We start from the raw sequence: 23,360 nt of genomic DNA on the forward strand, positions 1-23,360 counted from the left end.
ACCATGCCACCCACCCTTTTTGTCTTTAAAAGGGGCTGCTCTCTGTTAATAAAAGAGTTTTTCTACCTGCTGGATTTGGCTCCTCGCTGTGTCTGATTGTCTCCTGGGCTGAGGGAGGCTAGGGAACGGGCCAGCGCCGCACTTACCTTTCCTCGGACCCCGTCCGTCTTTTGTGGGACGGACGAAGACCCAACACTGACTGAGCCCAGATCTCAGATATTCTTCCATATCTAGGAATTATCCCATCCCTCCCACTTTTTTATGCCCCACTTATTTTGTGGTGCAGGGAATCAAATTGGGGCCTTGCATGTGCTGTACATCTGCTGCTCAGCCACTTTCTATCCTTTGTTCCTTGCGGAGGGGTTTTTTGTGTTGTTTTGGGTTTTTTTGCTTATCCTGGGGCTAGAACTCAGCCTAGGTGCTGTCTCATAGCTTCTTTTGCTCAAGACGAGCCCCTTCTGGCTTTTTTGAGTAGTTTATTGGAGATAAGAGTCTCTTGGAGTTTCCCTCCTTCCTGGGCTCCTCAGATCTCAGCCTCTTGAGTAGCTAGATTACAGGTGTGAGCCACTGGCGCCTGGCATCTTGTTCATTTTCAGACAGTCTCACTATGTAGCTTCCTAGAGTTCTGGCCTTGAACTGCATCATTCTGCCTCTGTTTCCTGAGTGCTAGAACCCCTGGTGTATACCACCATGCCCAGCAACCCCAACTAATCATCAAAATAGATCTAAACTGGGGTGCTGGTGGCTCACACCTGCAATCCTAGCTACTCAGGAGGCTGAGATCTGAGGGTCACCATTCTAAACCAGGCCAAGCAGGAAAGTCTATGAGATTTTTTTGTCTCTCCAAAGTACTTTTATTTTAAAAAGTTACAATAATAACCACACTAAAGCTACCAGCACGACTATGTTTATTGCAGCACTATTTACTATAGCTAAGATATGGAACCAACCCAGATGCCCCTCAGTAGATGAATGGATCAAGAAAATGTGGCATATATACACAATGGAATTCTATGCCTCCATCAGAAAGAATGACATTGCCCCATTTGTTAGGGAATGGAAAGACTTGGAAAAAATTATATTAAGTGAAGTAAGCCAGGCCCAAAGAAACATAGGTCCCATGGTTTCCCTTATTTGCAATATCTAGTATATGTCTGAGTCAAGCAGAAAAGGTCAGATAAGGTGATGTTAGGGAAATGAGCCTTAAGATATCTATTCAAATGGTTTTTTTTCTTTCATGTGATTGTTTCTAACACATTTATAAGATTATTTCTTTGTTGCTTTGTATGTCCCTCCCCCACAGTATAACCCCTGCTTTCACTATATTTGATGTCGGTATAATTTGTGGAGGGGAAGGGGGAAAAATCATTTAAATAGGGATACAGGTGGACACATTGCAACAATGAGATGTACAAGTCATTATGTCAAAAACGAACTTTACAACTTTGGTGCGGAGGGGAGGGGGAAGCGGGGAGGATTGGGTGGGGGGGGCGCGGGAAGGATGGGAAGGGATGGGAAGGGGAAACAAAGGAGGAGGCTACAATGCTTGATAAGAAATGTACTCATTATCTTGCCCATGTAATTGTAACCCCTCTGTACAGTATTTTCACAATAAAAAAATGTTAAAGAAAAACTGAGGAATGGGAAAAAATTAACAATAATAAAAAAAATCCCCAAACCCACAAACCCTGCCTTTCTTAAATATAATGTGGTTTGCATCCATTACTGCACATGGGCCAACCTGGTTATGAATCAGGCTGCTGGAACTGGGGTTCTACCAAGGAAATGGGGGTCAGCCTGGGAGGAAGGTGTTGGGGGAGACCAATCTCTCCTCTTCCCTCAGAACAGCCTGGCTGCGCAGTGCTGTCGCTCTTGGACTGGCCGTTTCCTCTTTCCTGAGGCCCCTTGTGTAATCAAGGGGGGAGTAGGAGGTAGACATGGACAAAGTGTGGTCATGAGATGGCAGACTCCAAACAACAGAGTCTCATTAAGGCGTCTGGAGCAAATAAATTAATTCAGGAAGAGCCGCCTTCATAGAAGGCTGCGGTAAACGCACATACACACGTGCAGGACAGTCTAGACACACACATACACATAAAGTCATATCCAGGGACCCAGCCCACCAAGGCTGTCTGGAGGAAGGCTTGTGGATGGGTTTTAGGACCCCAGAATGATTTCCATCATGTGGTCTAAGAGCTCATTGTACTTCCAGGACCCAGGGGCACTGAAGGGGTTGTGTGAAGATTGTGGGGCAGCCAGTGCAGATTCCTGTTCCACTCCAGATGTGTCAATGTCCAGGCCAGAGTTCCCCAGGTACCTAGAGCTCAAAGCTTCTAAGAAGATTGGCCCAGGCTGGGCCAGCCCTTCATTCTGAAGGCCTGGGGCAGCCACTGGAATCTAAGGCGATTCAGTCTCCAGCTCCCTGAGGATGGAGCCAATGATGGTGGAAAGGGAGAGATCTTCTTCACCCAGAAAGAGGGGCTCAGGGGGTAGGGCCGGAGCTGGGGACAGATGAATGGCAGCCTGGAGCTATTGCAGGGTATTGTGGATGAGGACATGCCTACGGAGGCTGGGAGCTCGGGGACCCAGGCATTGCTGGACTTTGTCTGAGGAGATTAGGAGCAAGGCCTGGTGGTAGCTCTGAAGGCAGGCCAGACTGCAGTCCCACTTCTTTTCCTCCTCTTCCTCATCTAAGTCCAAGTGTTTCCTCTTCAAGCCTCCCACCATGATGCCCAGAGCCTCCAGATTCACAACCACCACCTTCAGGGATGCTTGCCAGATGTGCGTCCCAACAGAGCAGAATAGAATCCTCGCTCCGTCTGACCTCCTACCCATGGGGTGCTGAGCACCTCTGCAGAGGCAGATATAATCCCAGAATATGCTGGAATGTGGAAACAGCAAACCTTCCACCCAGAACAGACAAACTAGCTTCCTCCTCCTCACAGTGAGCATTTGGTTCTACAGTAGGACCTGTGACTAAGAGTGATTGATAAGGAAACTGGTTTGCTCTAGGGTTGACAATGCAGAGTTGTGCAGGAAGATGTATCACTTGAGTTTTGCGACTGGTGCAGAAAGGGGGCACCCATGGTTTTGCCCAGATTGGCAATGTTCTTGCAGCTGACTCACACTCCAGCTAGGAGCACCCCAGATTCTGCTTCCGATCCTAGGTTTCAACCCTAAGCTAGATTTTCTATTCTATTTTATTCTATTTTCTATTCTATCCTATTCATTCTGTTTGCCATAGGGTTCTCTCTCTCTCTTTTTTGATGTATGTGCAGGTGCTGGGGCTTGAACTTGGGGCCTTGTGCTCTCACTTACTTGGCTTTCTTGGCTCAGGACTGGCAAGGCTACCACTCGAGCCACGCCTCCAGCTCAGCATGTTGCTGGTTTATTGGAGATAGAGCCTCGCTCTCTTGACTCTTCTGCTCAGTCTGGCTTTGAATAGATCTGAGGATCCTCAGATCTCAGCCTCCTGAGTCGCCTGGACTACAGGCGTGAGCCACCCGCACCAGAAACCTGGCAAGAGGGCCTACGGCTCTGCTTACTTCAGATACAAGCCAGCCCGTCGGCATAAAGCGTGCCTTTAGTTTTGTGTTTCGAGATAGGGCCTCACTGTGGCCCAAGCTGGCCTCAAACTCGCAACCCTTCTGCACCAGCCTTCAGAGTGCCGGGACGGCCGGCGTGCACCAGCCTCCAGGCTCCCGGGCCCGTGCAGGTGTGCAAGCCGGAGCTGAGCGCCGGGGCGGTCCTCCGCGGCGGCGGGGCGGGCGGGACCTGGCGAAGGGGCGGGGCTCCGGAGCTCCCATCCAATTCCGGGGCCGTCCTCCGCGGTATGGTGGGCGGGGCCTAGTGAGGGGCGTGGCCCCGGAGCTCCTGTCCAATCCCGAGGCCCGGAGCGGGGTAAGGGGAGAGCTGAGCCGCGGGAGCCCGCCAGTCACCCAGCCATCCGCCGCAGCTTCTCCGGCTACCTGCTCGACCCCGAGGCCTAGGGCATCATGGCCTTCGCCGGCCTGCGCAAGGTGCTCATCAGCGACAGCCTGGACCCGTGCTGCCGGCGGATCCTGCAGGACGGGGGGCTGCAGGTGGTGGAGAGACCGAACCTGAGCCGGGACGAGCTCATCGCCGAGCTGCGGGTGAGCCGCGGGCGCGGGGACCCCCGGCGCATCTCCCGCCGGGCCGGGTCGGGCCGCGCCGGGCCCCGCAGGGCCTCCCGCGCGATCGGTCGGCCGAGCAGCGGCGGCGGCGGGGCCGGGACGGAGAGGCGGAGGACGCAGGCGCCGCGGGATGGAAACTTTCTGCCCAGTTTGCAGCCGCGTGTTTCCGGCCGCCCCCGCAGACGCGCGTGCAGGCGGGGGGCCCGGCGGCGGAGATCCCCCCATCCCCCCTCCCTCTACCCCCCCTCCCCCTCCCTATCCTTCCCCTCCTCCCCTTCCCCATCCTTCTCCTCCTCCCCTCGCTCTTCCCCTTCCCCTCCCATCCCTCATCCCCTCTCCCTCTCCAACTCCTCCCCTCTTCACCCCCTCATTCCCTTCCTCTGCATCCCCGCTCCCATCCCCTCCCCCTCCCATGCCCTCACCCTTCCTCTCCTATCCCCTCCCCCTACTTAGTTCCTTTCCCTCTCCTCCCCCGCCCCACCCTGGGGTGCCCCCCCCACGAGCCCCGCACCAGGATCCCCTCCCAGAGCTAGGGCTCGCCCACCTGGCCCTGTCTGGCTCTCCGGCCGCGGCGGGCCGGGCAGCAGGGGAAGGCGGCCCAAGCACCGCCTCACGTCTGATGCAAGACCTCCGACGGCTCCCGGCGCCCCTGGGCCTCCGGGAGCCGCGCGGCCCGGGCCCCTCCGGGGTGAGAGGCCGCTCCCCTGCGCTCCACTCCGGGCCCGCTTCGGCCCCTGCAGTCCCCGCCCCCCAGCGCCCCCACACCCCACGTGCGCGCCCCTTCTGCCCTCCTCCACGTGGCCCCTCCACCGGCCTGGCCCAGCTGCACCCCGGGAAACTGTTGGAGCCCCGCCTGCCTGTGCTCCCAGCCCCCGGCCCGGTGACTGCCCTCCCCAGTGCCAGTGTTCTAGAAGCTCTTGAGAGGCCAGGATGGGTGGTCGTGCCTGGATCCCAGCACCTCCCGAGAGGCCAGGGTGGGTGGTCATGCCTGGATCCCAGCACCCCGCAAGCTGAGACAGCAGGATGGAGATGGCCAGGGTGGCCTGGCTGGTAGAGACAGATGGCTGTCTGCCCTGTCTCAAAGGGGGCGCAGGATGAGGTTACTAAGGAACCACTGCAGACAGCTTGAGACAATGGATCCGGTGACAGGGCACACTGAACAGGACTTAAAAGTGCCAGCCCCTGCCCACTCCCTACTGCAAAGTCCTGGGTGAATTTCGGGGGCAGAGACTCAGCACCCCACCTTAGAAGGGCAGTAGGATTAGGCTGGTCAGTCTCAGGGCCCTTGGCCAGGTGCCAGCCACTCCCCCTGGCTTGCCTCCAGTGGAGGGGAGACATCCCTGTGAATGGGCAGCCATCTGGAGTGAGGGATTCCCAACAGAAGGGGGGGTAGAAATCTGTGTGAAAACTGGAGACTTTGAAGGCTTTGAAAGCCCTTGGCAAGACTGGACGGGTGTTTGCTGGCGAACTTGACCACCGGCCATTGTTGGGCCATTTGAGTGCTCAGCTGCATTCTGTGTGCCTGCCCAGAATGCCAATTAGTCTCCCTGGGCAGCCTGCTAAAGGGCCTTGTCTCTATGCTCACTCTGTCCCTCTGTCCCTCAGGCGTCTGGTCTGGCGTTGTCACCTGACCCCCACACCTCTTGGACTAATGTGGTTTTCCCGTGTCCTCTTCTGGTCAGATGTTCCTTAGTGGTCATCTGCCCTTCCCACAGACTTGACTGAAGTTATATAGTTCATTAGTGGAGTGAAAGTGGTTACATTAGTCATGATCTGCATCAGGTGTGTGTGTGTGTGTGTGTGTGTGTGTGTGTGTGTGTTGGTACTGGGGCTTGAACTCAGGGCCTCATGCTCTCACTAGGCTTTTTCACTCAAGGCTGGCACTCTACCACTTAAACCACACCTCCACACCCAGCTTTTTGCTGGTTAAGTGGAGAAAAGAGTCTGAATTCATCCACTCAGGCTGGCTTCAAACTGATCTTTAGATCTCAGCCCCCTGAGTAGCTAGGATTACAAGCATGAGCCCCTGGCATCCAGCATTTTAAAGAGCAAAATAGTCAATAATCAGAATTACTGATAGTAAGTCTAAGTATTATTTTATTTGGTTTCAGTTGTGTGTGTGTGTGTGTTTTTGTGTGTTTGAGTATAAAGTCATAACTTAAAGATTTCTTTACCTAGGCACTGGTGGCTCACACCTGTAATCTTAGCTACTCAGTAGGCTGAGATCTGAGTATCAGAGTTTGAAGCCAATCTGGGCAGAGAAGTCCTTAAGACTCTTATCTCCAATGAACCAGCAAAAAGCCAGAAGTGGCTCAAGTGAGTGACAAAGCACCAGCCTTGGGTGCAAAAGCTGAGGGAGAGAGGGAGTCCCTGAGCTCAGGCCCCAGTGCACACACATGCACACTTGCACGCACACACAGAAGAAACCTTAAACGGGGAATAATTCCTTTCATGCAAGAGCCCAAAGGCTCTAAATTAGCAAATTCCCAGGCTCTACACTTGAATTTAGTCAGCACACATTAAGTAGCCACTCTGCTAATCAGGATCAGAGAACTCTGTTTTCTGTAGTTCCCTGTCTCCAGGGATCCTGACCTGGAACGCTTCGTTGACTTGTCCTGTGATTTAATCCAGGAAGGAGCAATAGCAAAGTCTGCCCACAATGCCAAGCCCTTGGGAAAAAAGCATGTGTGAACTTGAGGAACACGAGTAGGTTCCCACTGCTGAGTTAGCAGTTTGTCTGGAACAGCCATAAATCAGGCCATCGGTGGCCTGCTGTTTGCCAGCTCCAAGGCAGCTGGGAAGACCAGGAGCGGGGAAGCTGATCCAGAAGCCTGGGGCGGGCCAGTGCGGCTCCAGCTCCCACACAGAAACCGCAGGCTGAGAGTGTAAGGCCCAGCCTCAGGAGTGTCCCAAAGAGGACAACGGCAGAGGAGCGGGGCCAGAAGGGAGCATTTGAATGATCACCTTGTTTGTGTAAGTAGAGGAGGGGAGGCTGTGGTCCCTAGCCGTTCTCTGAGGGTGATTTGTGCTCCCCATCCCTTCCTTCTCCCCCTCCCCCCCCACCTTGACAGGGATGTCATCTAGAGCTGCTGCCTTTGGGAGGTAGTTGAGAACTTGGATTGGGACAACAGAAGTTTTAGACTTGGTCTCAAGTTACCTAAATTCTTTTTGTCTGAGCTGGGCACAAGTGGCTCACACCTGTAACCCTAGCTACTCAGAAGGTTGAGATCTGAGGATCAGAGTCCAAAGCCAGCCCCTTGAAGACAGACCAGAGATTGTTAGTTAAGCAGCAAGAAGCAGGAAATGGAGGAGTGACGCAAGTGGTAGAGCAGTGTCCTTGAGCAAAAAGGCTCAGGGACAATACCTAGTCCCTGAGTTCAAGTCCTAGGACTGGCTCCAAAAAAAAAAAAAATACAGCTATAGAAAGCTTTCAAATACAAAATCCTCACTATGAATGTGAAGTAGAGGTAAAGAGACCCAAGTAGATGCAGGAGAGAGAACTCAATGTCAACACCAGTGGTCAGAGCAAAACACAGGCTTAGAGTAGCCACCTTGTCCGGGATTATTGGCAGACTCAGTAGAGTGTGTCGGGGAGGAGAGGTGGAGGAGTCCTTTTATTGGGAGTCAGTATGGCAGGCTTGTGTGGGCTGCAGAAGTGTCCCAGTACTCAGCCAGGGCATTCAATGCCACGTTGTATATATGGCTGAACTCCTTCCTAATCTGAATTGTTTCTTGGGGCTGGGAAGGTGGCTCAGTGGTAGATTGCTTACCTAATATGCATGATGCGCCCCGGATTCCTCATTACCACATACACAGAAAAAGCCGGAAGTGGCGCTGTGGCTCAAGTGGGAAGCTCAGGGACAGTGCTCAGGCCCTGAGTTCAAGACCCAAGACTAGCAAAAAAAAAAAAAAAAAGAATCTGAACTGTTTCTTACTATTGTTTACTTGTCCTGGCTTAATGCCAGATTCATGCCAGGGTCCTGGATACCCAAGGACCCGAGGAAGGGAGAAGAATCCAGGCAGCAGTGATGCATGCCTGTAATTCCAGCTACTTAGGAGACTGAAATCTGGAGGATCATTGTTTGAAGCCAGCCTGGGCAGAAAAGTCTGAAGAGACTCCATCTCCAAAATAACCACCCAAGCAAGCAAGCTGAGCAGGCACAAAGCCCCGAGTTCACATTCCTATACTAAAAAAGAAAAAAAATGCAGAAAGAAAAGGACAGGACAGGCAGGAGGAAGGAAGTGTTTACTGGGCTTGGAACAGCCTCGGTTCCTTGAGCCTTGGTGTTGTGGTACGGTCGGCAGACTGCTTGTCTTTGCAGTGACCAGTAGGGCACCGTCTATCGGCTCGCGCTGCCCCAGCCCGTGAAGGATACATGCAGCTCGGGAGCTCTAGAGAAGTACTTCTGCACGAGCTCGTGTCCGGTCACTCCAGTTGTTCCGAGTTCTGGAGACGTAGCTATGCAGTGCTGAAGCTCAGTCTTTATCCATTTTCTCTCCACAGTGGAGAATATCACTATCAGTTCTTTCTGCTTCCATTTGTCTATACTTGTAGACTCGAGGCTTGTGCTCAAGAAATGCAGCACGTGACCGGCCCTAGGTGTGGGTTCTTGAGGTTCTTTATGTCTGGAATCCATGTGGCAGAGAGGGAAGAAGGGAAGTAGAGATTGGAATGGGATGACTTGCTGAGAAAACCACCCCGTAGCCGGCAGACTTCGGACCAAAACTCATCTCCTGAGCCCTGGCTCAGTGCTCTTGTTGGTTTATTGTTATAGTTAGTGGTAGTGGTTCTGAGCTAGTAAGTCCTCCTGCTTCAAGATTATAGGCATGCCCTCCAGACCTCAGCCACACCTGGCTGCTCAGCATCCCTGGGAGTGTTTCTCTGCCAGTGTGAGAGCACTACTTATAACCACGCGCACACACGTTTACCTCGTGGAGCTTCTCATTTGGTGTCTGGACAAATGTTGCCCTTATTCTGTGAAGATAACCACATTCCACAGGATTCCGAGGGAGATTTGGTCCCAGTAGGGTGGCTGTGATAGATTGAAGCTTAGGTTTCACCCTAATCTTGCTGGGGCTCTTGCTGAGCAACTACAGGTGAACTTCCTTGCTCTGGGGATCTTCCCCTCGGGTCCTGTTCTGTCTCTTGTTTCAGGAATGTTTTGCTTTCTACAGGTCTACCTTTTACTCCCTCGTTGTCTCGTTCAGCCATCCAGCATGTATGGAGTACTTTCCATGGCATAGACACAGAGGCTTGCAAGTGAAGGTCGTTTGTACCCGACCTGTGCCTTCCCGTGGCTATGGGTCCAGTGTGGAAAATGATGGTCGCTGAGCCAAGCTAGGGGATGAACCCTTCCTGCCTCATTTGCTCCTCAGACTCATCTCTGAGAACGAATGAGGCTGGCCTAGGGGTAGAGCCTTCCAGATGTGTGATTCTTTCTTTGACTGTATCTAAAGTGGACCTACATACAGGTTGAATCCACTTTAGCCAAACAATGTATAGAATGTCAGGGTTTCCAAAACTGACCCGGAAGTACTTCAGCACAGGTCAGGACACACTAGGACCTTCCTGGGATAGGCCCTGGCTACAGGCATTTGTGATATTGTCTAGATCTAGAAAGACAGGAGCTCAGAGCCTGTGGGTTGAGGTGGTCACTGTTGAACGTGAATACTTGGTGGTTGGTTTGTGTGTGTGTGCCAGAACTTGGGCTCCAACCCACAGCTTCACGGTCTCATTTGACTCAAGGCTGGTGCTCTACCACTTGAGCCACACCCCTATTTCCAGCTTTTTTTCTTGCTCATTGGAGGTAAAAGTCTCATATTTGTCTGTTCCGGTTGGTTTTGAACCGTGATCCTCAGATATCAGCCTCCTGGGTAGCTAGGATTACAGGCATGACCACCAGCACCCAGCTTCTACTTGATGTTTTAGAGCCACAGACTTCTCAACTTGAAGCAGATTTGGGCATGAGCCCAAGTCCCTCTGTCCTCCTGTGGGCAGACAAGATGCCAACGCCACCTCTGTGTGAGTGGGCAATCCTCCCCAGCCTGACAGGGTGCCAGGTACCAGCCAGGGGTAAGTGGCAGCTGGAAGCCTGGCAGAACTACTTGAGTGACTGGAGTATTCCGTCTCCCAGGACTGCGAAGGCCTTATCGTCCGCTCAGCCACCAAAGTCACCGCCGACATCATCAATGCAGCCGAGAAGCTCCAGGTGGTGGGCAGAGCTGGCACGGGCGTGGACAACGTGGATCTGGAGGCCGCCACGAGGAAGGGCATTCTGGTCATGAAGTGAGTAGTAGAGGCTGAGGGTGGCCGCAGAGACCAGGTAGGATCACCAGCATTTAGAAGAAGGCAGAGCGTAGTGTAGAGAAGGCTGGGGCTGAGTCAGAAGGACATGCAGAAGGAAGTCTGGCCCGGCCCAGCTCGACCCGACCCGACCCGACCCGACCTGACCCGATCAAGCTCAGCACTGGCAGCCTTGCAAGACTGAGACTGTCCATACAATGTCAGATTGTTTCAGGGTCCAGCATCAGCATTGTTCACGTGGGCAACCTTGGTTAGGAATGGGTTAGCAGGCTGTTTAGTGCCTTCTCTGCTCCTGCTTGACCTCGACTCTGTCATTTTCTTCTCTCTTTTGTTGTGAGCCCCTGTTAGAACTTGAACTCAAGCCTTTGGTTTCTCCCTGAGCTCTTTCACTCAAAGCTGGCTCTCTACTACTTGAGCCACAGCTCCACTTTTGACACACTTTTGTGTGTCAAAGACAAGACTCTCTCATCTTCTAACTATGATCCTAAGATCTCGGCCTCCTGAGTAGCTAAGATTACAGATGTGAGCCACTGGTGCCCAACTGTGGTGGTTTTTGTGAGCATGCTATCTCTTGTGTAGCTTGACCTTGTTCACATCCACAAAGGAGTGACTCTCCTTCCCCTCTTCCCCACTTTCCTACACTCTTGAGGAGCTAAGACTCCAGCTTCTGTTTTAGCCCTCTGGGCCCTAGAAGAGAAGCAATCTGTGAGCTGTTTTTGTAGAAACTCAGGGGCAAAGGTCAGTGCTGTGCACACCAATGTGTAGGTTAGGAGTTTCCGGGTTGTGTTGAGCCCACCCCTGGCCTCTTCTCCCATCCAGAGTCCTTTCTCTGCCCACCCCCCTCCCCCAGGGACTTTAGTGTGCATAAGACCTCTGCCCTCTCCTGCTCTCCACCTCCCAATGATCCTGACAGACCACTGACGTGAGTCCTTAACCTAGGGTCAGCATCTGTTGGCAGAGATGTTAAAGTATAACTCATCTAAGGCAGCTCACTTGAGCATGGAAAGCCCAGTGGTTTGGAAGAGACTCTGGAGTCTTCTGTTGTATAGATCACAACCTTTCCTCCTTAGAACCTTCTCCTGAGATGAAGAGACCCAGTAGGAGATGAAGGAGACACAACCAGAGAGTTACTTTTTTTCCCCCCCAAACATAAATAGCCAAGCCAGATATTGCACTCCTGTAATCATAGCTACTCAGGAGGCTGCGATCTGAGGATTACAGTTAAAGCCAGCCCAGACAGAAAGTCCATGAGACTCTTATCTGCAATTAACTAGGAAAACAAACAAGAAATGGAGGTGTGGACAGCACCAGCCTTGAGTGAAAAAGCCAAGGGACAGTGCCCAGGCCCTGAGTTCAAGCCCCAGGGGATTCTTACAGCCCCCAAAAAATGCTACTAAGAAGGCACCATGTGTTCAAGGGTCAGTTTGCCTTCCACACAAGATGCTTCTCTGAACCTTCTCTTTCTTTCTGGAACAAGAGGATAGCAAAGAGACTACAGCAGAACAGCTCAGATCACAGGGCCCTGCCGCAAAGCTGGGAGGCTTCATTCAGAGTTCACAGTGCCCAGCAGAAGCGTGTTCTAAGTGGCCTCGTCCAGACTGACCGCCCCCCCTTCTCTGCCCATCCAGCACCCCGAACGGGAACAGCCTGAGTGCTGCGGAGCTCACGTGCGGGATGATCATGTGCCTGGCCAGGTGAGTCTCAGGCTGTGCAGCAGCACACCTGGTTAGCTGGGGTTTCCGAGCAAGCACGTTGACCCAGACAGAGGAAGTGGAAACGGTTCAGCCTGGTGCCGCCCAGACTCTTGACAGCCCGTGAGCCCTCAGCTCTTGAGACAGAGAGGTTTGGTTGTCTCAGGTCACCAGCCAGGGCCTGCCAGGCATGGGCGGGCGGTCCGTGCTCCTGGGCTTTCCCTGGGTGCGTGCTTGTGAAGAGACTGCACCCTGCGGCCTCCCCCTTCCATTCTTGCTCCAGTCTGCTTTGCATCCCCCAACCTCTGCACATTTGTCCTGCCATCTTTTTTTTAAGCATTTAAGCACTTTTAAGCATGTTCAGCTTCATCTCAAGTGTTACGTCATCCAAGGGGGCTCTGCCGAGTGTCAGTGATTCACACCTGTCATCCTAGCTCCTCAGGAGGCTGAGATCTGAGGATCACAGTCGGAAGCCAGCCTTGGGCAGGAAAATCCAGGAAACTCTTTATCTCCGACTCACCAGCAAAAGTGGAGCTGTGGCTCAAGTGGCAGAGCACCAGCCTTGAGCATAAAAGCTCAGGGACAGTGCTCAGGCCCTAAGTTCAAGACCCAGTAGTAGCATACACACAAGAGTCCCTAAGCCCTGTTCATTTACCTCTACAATGCCTAGAGGCTCGGCCACCCCTGGTCTCACAGATAATGGCCAGGGTAGCTTCCCATAGCACCTCCTCCCGTGCTCCAGGGCGGGAGACCTGGGAAGTCTCTTTGGTGTTTCTGGATCTGAGCACCTGGAAGCAAAGATTCTCAGGAATCTGACCATGGTGGTGGTGATTGTGATGACCTGTCATTGTCCCTCTGTCCCGTACTGGGGTGGGGGGTGAGGGACGCTAGGTGGCCCTGCTGAACCTGTGTATCATTGCAGGCAGATTCCCCAGGCGACAGCGTCCATGAAGGATGGCAAATGGGACCGGAAGAAGGTGTGCACAGTGGCCTTGGTCCCTCTCCCCACCAACCCCGCTCTCCCCCCCACCTCCCTGCCCCCCTGCCCCCAGTGGCCTGAGTGCTGCCTCTCGTGCTGACTCGGCTTCTTTGCTTTTTTCTTTGTTTGGTTAACAGTTTATGGGAACAGAGCTGAATGGAAAAACTCTGGGGATTCTTGGCCTGGGCAGGATCGGGAGAGAGGTGGCCACCCGGATGCAATCCTTTGGGATGAAGGTAAGAGGTGACTGATTGGACCCTTCTTGGTGGGTAGGGAGGGTTCTGAATCGATCGCTGGGCTTAGGAGAAGCCAAAGGCCTGGTCCGGGCTGGGCTGTTATAGTGATTCGAGCACCTGATGAAACAGTGAGGTACCAGCGAGGCCGTGGCGCAATCATGGCGGGACGCTTGGAATACTGCATGGAAACTTTTCGGCTCTTGGCAACCCATGGGCCTGAACCCCGGTGACGCAAAGGGCGCTTGTATCCGACTCATCTTTTCCCTGTTTCTATACCAGGGCCCTCTGGCTTGGCTGAGTCTGCTCTTCCAGGATGATTTAGGAAGCAGCGGCAGATTAACCGCCTAGAAATGGAGTGATTATCCTCCTGTCCCTTCTGTGTGCCTCTGTCTTCTAGAGGGGATGCAGAGGTGCTTGTGGTCACCTGATAGGATTGTAGAGCCCAGGGGGGTGGGAAGACCTCACACCTGTCTCAGAAGTCATGCCAAGTCCTGCCTCGGAGATTAATAGCAGTTCCCTTCCTCCCCCTGCTCACTCCCCTCCCCCAGCCAATCCAGGAGATTGTGCACACAGAGGAGGCCAGTCAGCTAAGAGCAGGAAGCATTTCTGGGCAAGCGATAGTTGTACAATTTCTTTATTATCACTGTTGGTTTTAAGGGAAATGCAGGGATTATGGGTCATACTGCAGCCTGGAAGACTTTTGTTAAACTTTAAGGAAAATTGTGACAGTAATCAGATCATCTCTGCAGGGCTCCGGTGGCTCAAAGCCTATAATCCTAGCCACTCAGGAGGCTGAGATCTGAGAACTAAAGTTCAAAGACTTTGATCTCCAATTAACCACCACAGTCAGATATAAAGCTAGGGCTCAAGTGGTAGAGTACTAGTCTTGAGCAAAAGAAAAAAAAAAAAGCTAAGGAAGCTGGGAGCCGATTGGTTCACACCTGTAATCCTAGCTACTCAGGAGGCTGAGGGATCATGGTTCAAAGCCAGCCTCAGCAGGAAAATCCATGACACTCTTATCTCCAGTAAACCATTCAGAAATCCAGAAGTGCTGCTGTGGCTCAAGTGGGTAGAGCGCTTGCCTTGAGCTGAAGAGCACAGGGACAGCACCCAGACCCAGAAGTTCAAGCCCCACAATCGACAAAAACAAAAGCTAAGGGACGGCAGCCAGGCCCTGAGTTTTCGAGCCTCAGTACCAGAACAACAACAGAATCATATCATCCCAGGTCTAAAGAGTTTAACATAGAGCAGAAAATAAGTGGATTTAAGAGGGGTGTTATAGACGAGCCCTTAATTTATATTGATGTCCAGAACTTGTAAGTCTGTGGCTAAGAACACATAGGAAATACACGGTAGCCTGGGCTCCCACATGGACGTCTCTTGCCCTGGCTCCTCACCAATTGAAGTCAGACATCTTTGCTAAGTCAGCACTGAATAGGCCAGGTAGGTGTATAGAAAGAGAGAGGCCCCTGGGAAAGGCAGATGTGGCTGGCAGAGGCTTTTGTTATGGAAATCACAGCCTGTGCTCTGTGCATTCTGCTTGCACACAGAGTCGGAGGAGGCCAAAGCTGTTAGGAGCACCTTCTTTTGTGAAGACCAAGGTCGAGGTTCATCCCCTGGATCGTTCTGATCCTCTTAAAGAGAGAGGTTGGGTTTCAGCATGACCAAGAGCACACAGTACCCTCCAGATGCGCTTTGCTAATGAGTACTAACTCGGACAGACAGCAAGGCTGCGGCCACCTCGTGCTTTCCTGTTCCCCAGCCCTGTGGCTTTTTGCTGGTTTATTGGAGATAAAAGTCTCAGGAACTTTCCTGTCCAGGCTGGCTTCGACCTATGATCTTCAGATCTCAGCCTCCTGAGTAGCTAGAATATAGACATGAGCCACCAGCAGGCAGAAAACTGATCCTTTTTTTTTAGATGAGTGTCTTGGGGGAGCGATGGCTTCAACATCACGGTCCAGTTAGGACTGAGTCAAGTACATGCTGCTTCTCAATTCTTCCAGGGGTCCTGCCTGGAAATAGTCTTGGCAGCTTGTGAACCAAAGGTATACCCCGATTTCTGCAGAGTAGGCCATCTAGACCCTTCTGGGGCACGAGGCCCTGGGCAGGCACGTGGCTTCTGTGCCCCGTGACATTGTTTTCCTTCCCCTCGGGGCAGGCCAGGTGTGCGAAGCTCAGCCAAGGGCAGCTCCATTCTGCCCTGGTTGTCTCTCTTGGAAAGTGAGACGCTGGGCTTTCCTGGGTCAAGTTCACTCTTGGCAGGTGTGTGCAGTCGATGGAGACAGTGCCCGGCCAGTTGCTGAGGAACATGTCTGTTTGTCCTTCTCTACGCCAAGCACCTGCGGGCGGCACTGGGGCACCAAACCAGGCACGGGCAGTGACATCCTTCCTCTTGCCAGTCCCAGCCTGAGTCCTGGCAGAGCAGGAGGAAGGGAACTGTGAGCTGGCGAAGTCACTCGTGACTTTGTAATCAGTCGCTGTCCCTTCCTCCCCCCCTCCCCCGCCCCCCCACATGAGAGGAAACTATGTGAGGATCAGAGAAGAATAACACCATTGTTTCAGCTGGCTGCAGATCCAAAAGACAAAGAAGACTTGTCAGGACTCAGCGGGGGATCCTGTCCCTGGGCACTCTGTGGGCTGATGGTCCCCAGGGACCATCTGTTCTAGAAACTTCCATTGGTGGTTGGAATGAGCCCCTTGGCTTTGTTTCTTACCAAGCGGATGATGAAATACGTGGTCAGGTAGCTTTACCTGGCTGGTAGCCATTTTCATTGTCTTCCCCAGAAGCTCTGCCTACGAACTGCAAGTCCTCACTTCCCCTTCCATTCTAAAGTAACTAAAGCATTTCCCGCACGTCAAAAGTAACAGGCATCGGTAGGCATTGCCATCCTAGCTGCTCAGGAGGCTAAGATCTGAGCATCAGGCAGAAACAGTTGCAAGTCTCCAGTGAACCAACACAAAGCTACACGTGGAGTGCAGGGCCCTGAGTTCAAACCCCAGTACCAGCACACACAATAAAAAACGGACATGTCAGAGAGGGACAGGATCCTCTTGACCTTTGACCCTTGTCCCCATCCATGCATTTGGGCCCCAGTCTCCTGATCCTGCCTCCCCGTGCACCCCCCCCCTTGCCTCTTGTCACTCCTCTTAGTGTTCCTGTCTCCGTACCCGAGCCCTGCGGTCACTGCTGCCTCTCCTCCCTGGACAGTCCTCCCTCACCAACGCCTCCTGTCTTGGCAGTCCACCGCGTCCAGCCACACCAGCGCTGCCCTTGGACCCAGTGCATGGAGCTTGGAGGCACGCAAGCCTCGCTCACGCACACGTGAAAGCAGGCAGAGGAGTGGCACCAAAGTCACGGTGAGAAGTAACTAGAGGATTTGTGGCTCAGACGGGCCCCTTTTCCCTCTCTGCCTCTCTTGTCCAGACTGTAGGATACGACCCCATCATCTCTCCAGAAGTTTCGGCCTCCTTCGGCGTGATGCAGCTCCCTCTGGAGGAGATCTGGCCTCTCTGCGACTTCATCACGGTGCACACGCCTCTTCTGCCCTCCACCACCGGTAAGGGGTCTTTTCTGCGTGGGCCTGCTGCAGACGCTGGTGTCAGGCTGGGGAGAGGGTGTGCTCAGGTCCTGCACCCGGTGGGTGTAGGATGCCCACCGACCCACGTGGATGCTACCTAGGGCCCCACAAGGCTTGCTTTTATTTCTTAATTTTTTTGTACCGGTACTGGCTGAGACCTGCACTCGGGACCTCCATACTGTCCCTTATCTTTTTCTGGCTATTACTCTGCCACTTGAGCCACAGCTCCATTTGTGGCTTTTTGCTCACTTGTTGGAGATGAGAGTCTTACACAGTCTTTCCTGTCCAGACTGGTTTCAGATCTTGATCCTCAGATCTTAGCCTCCTAAGCAGCTAGGATGGCAGTTATGAACCACAGGCACCTGGTTTGGACCCACTTGGAGCATTGCCTCGCAACTTCTGATTTTGTTTTTTTTTTTTCTGTTGTTGTTGTTTGTTTGTTTTTAATTGGTTGTGGGGCTTGAACTCTGGGCCTGGGCGCTGTCCCTCAGCTCTTCAGCTCAAGGCAAGCGCTCTGCCACTTGAGCTACAGTGCCCCTTCTGGTTTTCTGGCAGTTTATTGGAGATAAGAGTCTCACGGACTTTCCTATGTGGGCTGGCTTTTAACTGTGATCCTCAGGTCTCAGCCGCCTGAGAGCTAGGATGACCAGTGCGAGCCACCAGCACACGGCTCTGGGGTGTTTTTAAACTTGAGTCTAGCCTCGGTGCAGACCCTCCGTGTTGACCCAGAGCACCTAGAGAGCAAGAGTGGAGAACAGAGGCATTTGTCCAGTGGGAAGAGGCCGTTGGGGAAGGAGGCTGCGGGCCTCCCTTGGGAGCTACTGCAGGCTCTAGGCACCATCACAGCAAGGGGCTGCCTTCCCTCCTCCAGGCTTACTGAACGACAGCACCTTCGCCCAGTGCAAAAGGGGCGTGCGCGTGGTGAACTGCGCCCGAGGCGGGATTGTGGACGAGGGCGCCCTGCTCCGGGCGCTGCAGTCCGGTCAGTGTGCAGGAGCCGCACTGGACGTGTTCACAGAAGTGAGTGCCTGCAGCCTCGGCATGGGGAGCGGGAGGCAGGGAGCGTGCTAGACTGCCAGCCTCGAGTGAAGAGGCCCAGAGTGCCAGGCCCTGAGCTCAAGCCCAGACCCTGACACCAAGGAGAAGAAAAGAAGTAGAAGAAACACTAGAGGGTGAGAGCCAAGGTGCTGTTAGCCGGTACAGAGTGTCTGCAAAGAGCAAGAGCAGCCAGGCACCGGCGGCTCCTCCACCTGTCATCTAAGCTAAGATCTGAGGGTCAGGGTTCAAAGCCAGTCTGAGCAGGAAAGTCTGTGAGACTCTTTTATCTCCAAGGGAGCACCAGAAAGTCAGAAGTGGAGCTGTGGCTCATCTGGTAGAGCACCAGCCTTGAGTGAAAAAGCTAAGGGAAGGCGCCCAAGCCCCTGAGTTCAAGCCCAAGTACTGGCACATAAAAAAATTAAAGAACAAGACAGCATGCCGAGTCCAGCCAGGGGGCACTAGACCACGCATGCAGGGTAGAGATGAGTTTCAGAGTAAATCCCAGCAACCATCAACAACAGCTGCCACTGGCTAGGAGTGTCCTGTTGCAGATGCACGCAGCCCACACTAGTGTTAGGATGTGGAGGACTTTAGCCCATTGCCTGCATAAGGAAACAGACCCAGGCCTGGGGAGATGGAGCTCTGGCCACCAGTGACGCTAGGAAGCCGGGCCCAGGGCAGCAAAGGAGGAAGGGAGGCCCTGCCTTCCTCTCTGGCTTCCCCAGTGTCCAGAAGTTTCTCTGCCCTGCCAGGAGCCGCCTCGGGACCGAGCGCTGGTGGACCACGAGAATGTCATCAGCTGTCCCCACCTGGGCGCCAGCACCAAGGAGGCCCAGAGCCGCTGTGGGGAGGAGATCGCCATGCAGTTCGTGGACATGGTGAAGGGGAAGTCCCTAGCGGGGGTGGTGAGTATCGTGGATGGGGGGGAGTCCGCTAAGGGGGGCAGGGAGCACTGCCCATGGCTTGGAGTGGAGACTCAAGCTTGTATTGTAGACTTGCCACAGAGATTGTGGCTGTTCCCAGGCCCAGCCTCTAGAGCGTCGCCTTTGTTGTCTTGAGACTGCAGGGGTATTGTTAATGGATTGCTAATTAACCACCTTCTCCCTCTTGATTAAGCTTCTGCAATTTTTTGTCTAAATTCTAAGTTCTCTCAGGATCTATATAGATAAATCTCTCTATATCTCTATATATCTATATATAGAGAGACAGACAGATCATATATATATCTATACATAGATAGATAGATAGATAGATCTATATACACACACAGGCACAGAAGCTATACATAAATGAGACTCCTGAATGGGACGGATACCTGGCTCCTGCTGAGCTGCAGAAACAAGCCAGCCTCTTCCTGTTGGCTGATGGAAGTTGACATCACCCAGAGCTCAGGGGTCCTGGGCCTCTTCCACACAGAGCTGGCTCTTGGCGACCAGGCCCTGATGCCATGAGGCTGCGGAGTGGGGCTCTCTCTTCCTGGCCTCACCCTGCCCCCCCCCGTCTTTTTCCCCAGGTGAATGCGCAGGCGCTTACCAGCGCCTTCTCCCCGCACACCAAGCCCTGGATTGGCCTGGCAGAAGCCCTGGGAACACTGCTGCGTGCCTGGGCCGGGTCTCCCAAGGGTACCATCCACGTGGTGACACAGGGTAAGGCTGGGTTTGGGTGGCCACCCAGCACTGCTGGGGGGCGCTGCAGAGGGAATGGGAGAAGGCCACGGATCCCTCCCTTCTGTGGGTCACAGAGCTAGAGTCACCTGACTCAGGTGACTTGAGCCTTGCTCTGAATGTAGTTCACATGCCGATTTGGGCAGAGGGCAAAGGATAGGATGGGGAAACATCACTTTCATGTTGATGTTTAATGCATAATGATTTTGTGCCAGGACTAGAGCTTGAACTCCCATCTCCCAATTTCACTGAGCTGTTTGGTTTAACGCTGGTGTTTGGCCACTACCATACCTCCCATTCAGTTTTCTGGTGGTTTACTGGCTCCAGTGTCCTGAGCGTCCTGCTCAGACTCAGGATTCCTCCAGCTGAGCCTGCGCACGGCAGGGGGATAGAAGGGGACAGATCACCCTGAGGATTGAGGAGGCCAGAGCTCCGGGCCCCTCTTCTCGGTACTCAGTGAGCTCAGGCCGGTTCTCTGCATCCCCAGGAGCAGCTCTAAAGAACGCTGGCAGTTGCCTGAGCCCTGCTGTCATGGTCGGCCTTCTGAAAGACCAGTCTAAGCAGGCGGATGTGAACTTGGTGAATGCCAAGCTGCTGGTCAAAGAGGCTGGCCTCAATGTGCGTATCATTCCCTCCCCCCCGCGCCCCAACCCTTCCCACTGGCACTGGCCCCCCATTTCCAGAGCCTGCCCACAGCCCCGCCCATCCTGCCTACCTGTGACAGGTAACCGTGGGCCGACTGCAAAATGGAGGTGCCACCCACCTTGGGCTGAGCTGAGTGCACGCATGCGCGCATGCATGCACACACACACACACACACACAGAGGTTTTGGCACCACATTTCACAGCTGAGGAGAAGCAGCCAGGCTGCGTTGGAATAGAAGTTTGGAGGGGCCCATTGGACTCAGCCTCCGGCTCCATACAGTGCTGCTTGTACCCTCACACCCAGTTGCAGTTTGGGGTTTTGTTTGATTGTGCCAATACTGGGCCTTGAACCGAAGGCTTTGCGCTCTCCCTTACCTTTTTGTGTTCAAGGCTGGCACTTTGCCACCTGAGCCGCACCTCCGCTTCCAGTTTTCGGCCGGAGAACTGGAGAGGAGTCTATGGCCTTTCCTGCCCAGGCTGGATTTGAACTGCGAGTCTCAGATCTCAGCCTCCTGAGTGGCAAGGATGGCAGGCATGAGCCACTGGCTCGTTGAGTCTCCAGCCAGCCTCGGGCCCTGTGTGTGGTTAGCTGCTCTGGGATGGGGGAAAGATGGAGGAGCCGAGATAACCAGCTCCGCCCTTCCAGGTGACCACGTCCCACACGCCCTCGGTGGCCGACGCACAGAGCGACGGGGAATGCCTTCTGATCGTGGCGCTGGCTGGGGCCCCCTACCAGGCTGTGGGCGCTGTCCAGGGCACCACGCCTGTGCTCCAGGCACTCAACGGAGCTGTCTTCAGGCCTGATGTGCCTCTCCGCCAGGGCCTGCCCCTGCTCCTGTTCCGGGCGCAGCCCTCCAACCCTGCCATGCTGCCCACCATGATCGGTGAGGAGAGCGGGGAGCTGGCCGGGTGGGGTCTTGCTCTTGTGTCAGGCCTGGCTTCCCCTATCCTCGTCACATCTCAGGCCTGTGTAGATCTGGACCACCCAGAGGCTGGGCCATACCAGTGTCCAGAACCCCTGGGGTGAGCACTGAGTTGGGAGGGGAGAGGTCCTAGGCTAGTCCATCACACCATGTGCCAAGGGCTCAGGGCCTCAGTATGACTGCCCTGCCCCTTCAAAGCTCTTCTGATCACACACACACAGGCCAGTTCTGTCCAAGTCTCCTGTGCACCTGTCGATCCTGGCAGTCAGCCCGCCGGGGTCCCTCCCTAAGCCTGATGACCAAGCTGTGCCTAAAGAGGCCACAGCAGAGGGGAGCTGGACAGACACCCCATCATGCCTTCCGTCTTTCTTAACACACACCACTGTCCCCCGTTTCAGCATCTGCTCTGTCGCTCCTTCCCCAGGTGCCCCTCCCCTCTCCCCCCCAACACACATTTCTTCTTTCAGGCCTCCTGGCACAGGCAGGCGTGCAGCTGCTCTCTTACCAGACCTCGGTGGCGTCCAGTGGGGAGACGTGGCATGCCATGGGCCTCTCCTCCCTGCTGCCCAGCCTGGACGCGTGGAAGCAGCACGTGTCTGAGGCCTTCCAGTTCTGCTTCTAGCCTTGGAGCTTACTGGTCCTCCCACTGATCCACAATCCTGGGCTGGACATGAGTACAACACTATCCCCAGAATAAAGAGCCTCCCTGGGTCTTTGTGGTGTCCTCATGCAGGGGAGCCGCCAGAGGGCGCCCGCGCACAGCAGTGGAACCTGGTTCGGGCGTCCAGCGGGGAGGGTGCTGTGGAGGGAGGTTGATCGACTCTGAGATGACCTGTGTGGTTATTAGAGGGTTTGCCCGTGAGCTATAGCATCAGGGTATCCCAGAGCCTTCCATGGGAAGGTGTGTATGCATATTAATGATGTGTGCTTGGGCAGAGCATACGGGGTTGGTGCTTTGCTTTTAAGGGAGTTTGAAGCCAACCCCTCCCACAGAGTGGACAGGGCCTGAGCCAGAAGCTGAGCAGGTGCTGCAGAAGGGTCATAGGAAGAAGCACTGGGAGCAGAGGATGGAGGTTTCAGGAGACGTTCAGTAGGATGTCTGTATAGAGACCTGGAAAGCTCAGCATGAGCTAGACAATATGGGTGTGTGTGTGTGTGTGTGTGTGTGTGTGTGTGTGTGTGTGTGTGTGTGTGTGTGTGTGTGTGTGTGTGTACCAGTACTCAGGACCTCATACTTCTGGATTTGGTGACTAATTGGAATTAAGAATCTCTTTGGGGGGGCTGGGAAGGTGGCTCAGTGGTAAAGTGCTTGCCTTACATGCCTGAGGCCCTGAGTTCAATTCCTCAGCAAAAAGAAAAAAAGCTGGAAGTGGCACTATGGCTCAAGTGGTAGAGCACTAGCCTTGAGCTGAAGAGCTGAGGGACAGCGCCCAGGCCCAGAGTTCAGGCCCCACGACTGGGCCAAAAAAAAAAAAAAAAGAATCTCTTGGGATTTCTTTGCCCACGCTGGTTTTGAACCGTGATCCTCAGATCTCAGCCTCCTGAGCAGCTAGGATGATATGTCAACCACTGTCACCTAGATATATGTGACTGTGAAAAAATGATTTTATGATAAATGACAAAACGACCCTCCTTCATTCAAAAGCATGGGCCTCTTGATTACTCCTATTAGGATCCAGGCCTGGCTTTCTACAGAAGGCACCAGACAGCCACTGACCAGCACTAAGGCCTCCTCCAAGGACAGAATTCCACATCAGCTCCCCAGCATCCACAGTGGCCTTGGTGTATGCTGTGGCCCAGCCATTGCAGACCTCAAAGGGACGAGCCTGCATGACTGGCTCTGGGCAGCTGCGTAATCACTAACGAGTAATTCTCCCAAACTCTACACAGCTGTGGGGACATGCCCAGGCTTCCCAGACCGGCATGAGGGCTGAGTGGATTCAAAGGGAATGTGTAGCCATGAGCTGTAATCCCAGCTATTTGGGAGGCTGAGATCTGAGGATCATGGTTCAAAGTCAGGCAGGGCTGGGTAGGAAAGTCCATAAGACTCTTCATCTCTAGTTAACCAGCAAAATGCCAAAAGTAGAGCTGTGGCTTAAGTGGTAGAGTGCCAGCCTTGAGCACAAAAACTCAGAGATAGTGCCAGGC

The 23,360-nt window shown here is 53.8% G+C and overlaps 1 protein-coding gene and 1 pseudogene across 1 annotated transcript; one reads left to right on the forward strand and one right to left on the reverse strand.

Annotated features, from left to right (window-relative positions):
• Positions 1 to 2,157: 2,157 nt before the first annotated feature.
• On the reverse strand, positions 2,158 to 2,729 carry LOC105987119 (annotated as a pseudogene).
• A 1,189-nt stretch (positions 2,730 to 3,918) lies between these two features.
• Positions 3,919 to 21,925, forward strand: Phgdh (phosphoglycerate dehydrogenase). The gene is made up of 12 exons (XM_013018369.1): positions 3,919 to 4,133; positions 10,289 to 10,440; positions 12,087 to 12,152; positions 13,072 to 13,126; positions 13,266 to 13,364; positions 16,789 to 16,921; positions 17,814 to 17,962; positions 18,733 to 18,885; positions 19,494 to 19,626; positions 20,132 to 20,262; positions 20,936 to 21,173; positions 21,680 to 21,925. Exons 1-12 carry the CDS (start codon positions 3,996 to 3,998, stop codon positions 21,832 to 21,834), a joined length of 1,602 nt encoding a protein of 533 aa, XP_012873823.1. The 5' UTR covers positions 3,919 to 3,995; the 3' UTR covers positions 21,835 to 21,925.
• Positions 21,926 to 23,360: the final 1,435 nt, after the last annotated feature.

This window comes from Dipodomys ordii, unplaced genomic scaffold, assembly GCF_000151885.1.
Source record: "Dipodomys ordii isolate 6190 unplaced genomic scaffold, Dord_2.0 Scaffold39, whole genome shotgun sequence".
NCBI classification, from domain to species: Eukaryota; Metazoa; Chordata; class Mammalia; order Rodentia; family Heteromyidae; genus Dipodomys; species Dipodomys ordii.

Bases quoted from the DNA above. Each gene is read 5' to 3' on its own strand.
- Phgdh (XM_013018369.1), top strand. From the start codon at position 3,996: ATGGCCTTCGCCGGCCTGCGCAAGGTGCTCATCAGCGACAGCCTGGAC. The intron at 13,365-16,788 runs GTAAGAGGTGAC...TCTCTTGTCCAG, and splicing joins TGCAATCCTTTGGGATGAAG to ACTGTAGGATACGACCCCAT. The intron at 20,263-20,935 runs GTGCGTATCATT...CCGCCCTTCCAG, and splicing joins TCAAAGAGGCTGGCCTCAAT to GTGACCACGTCCCACACGCC.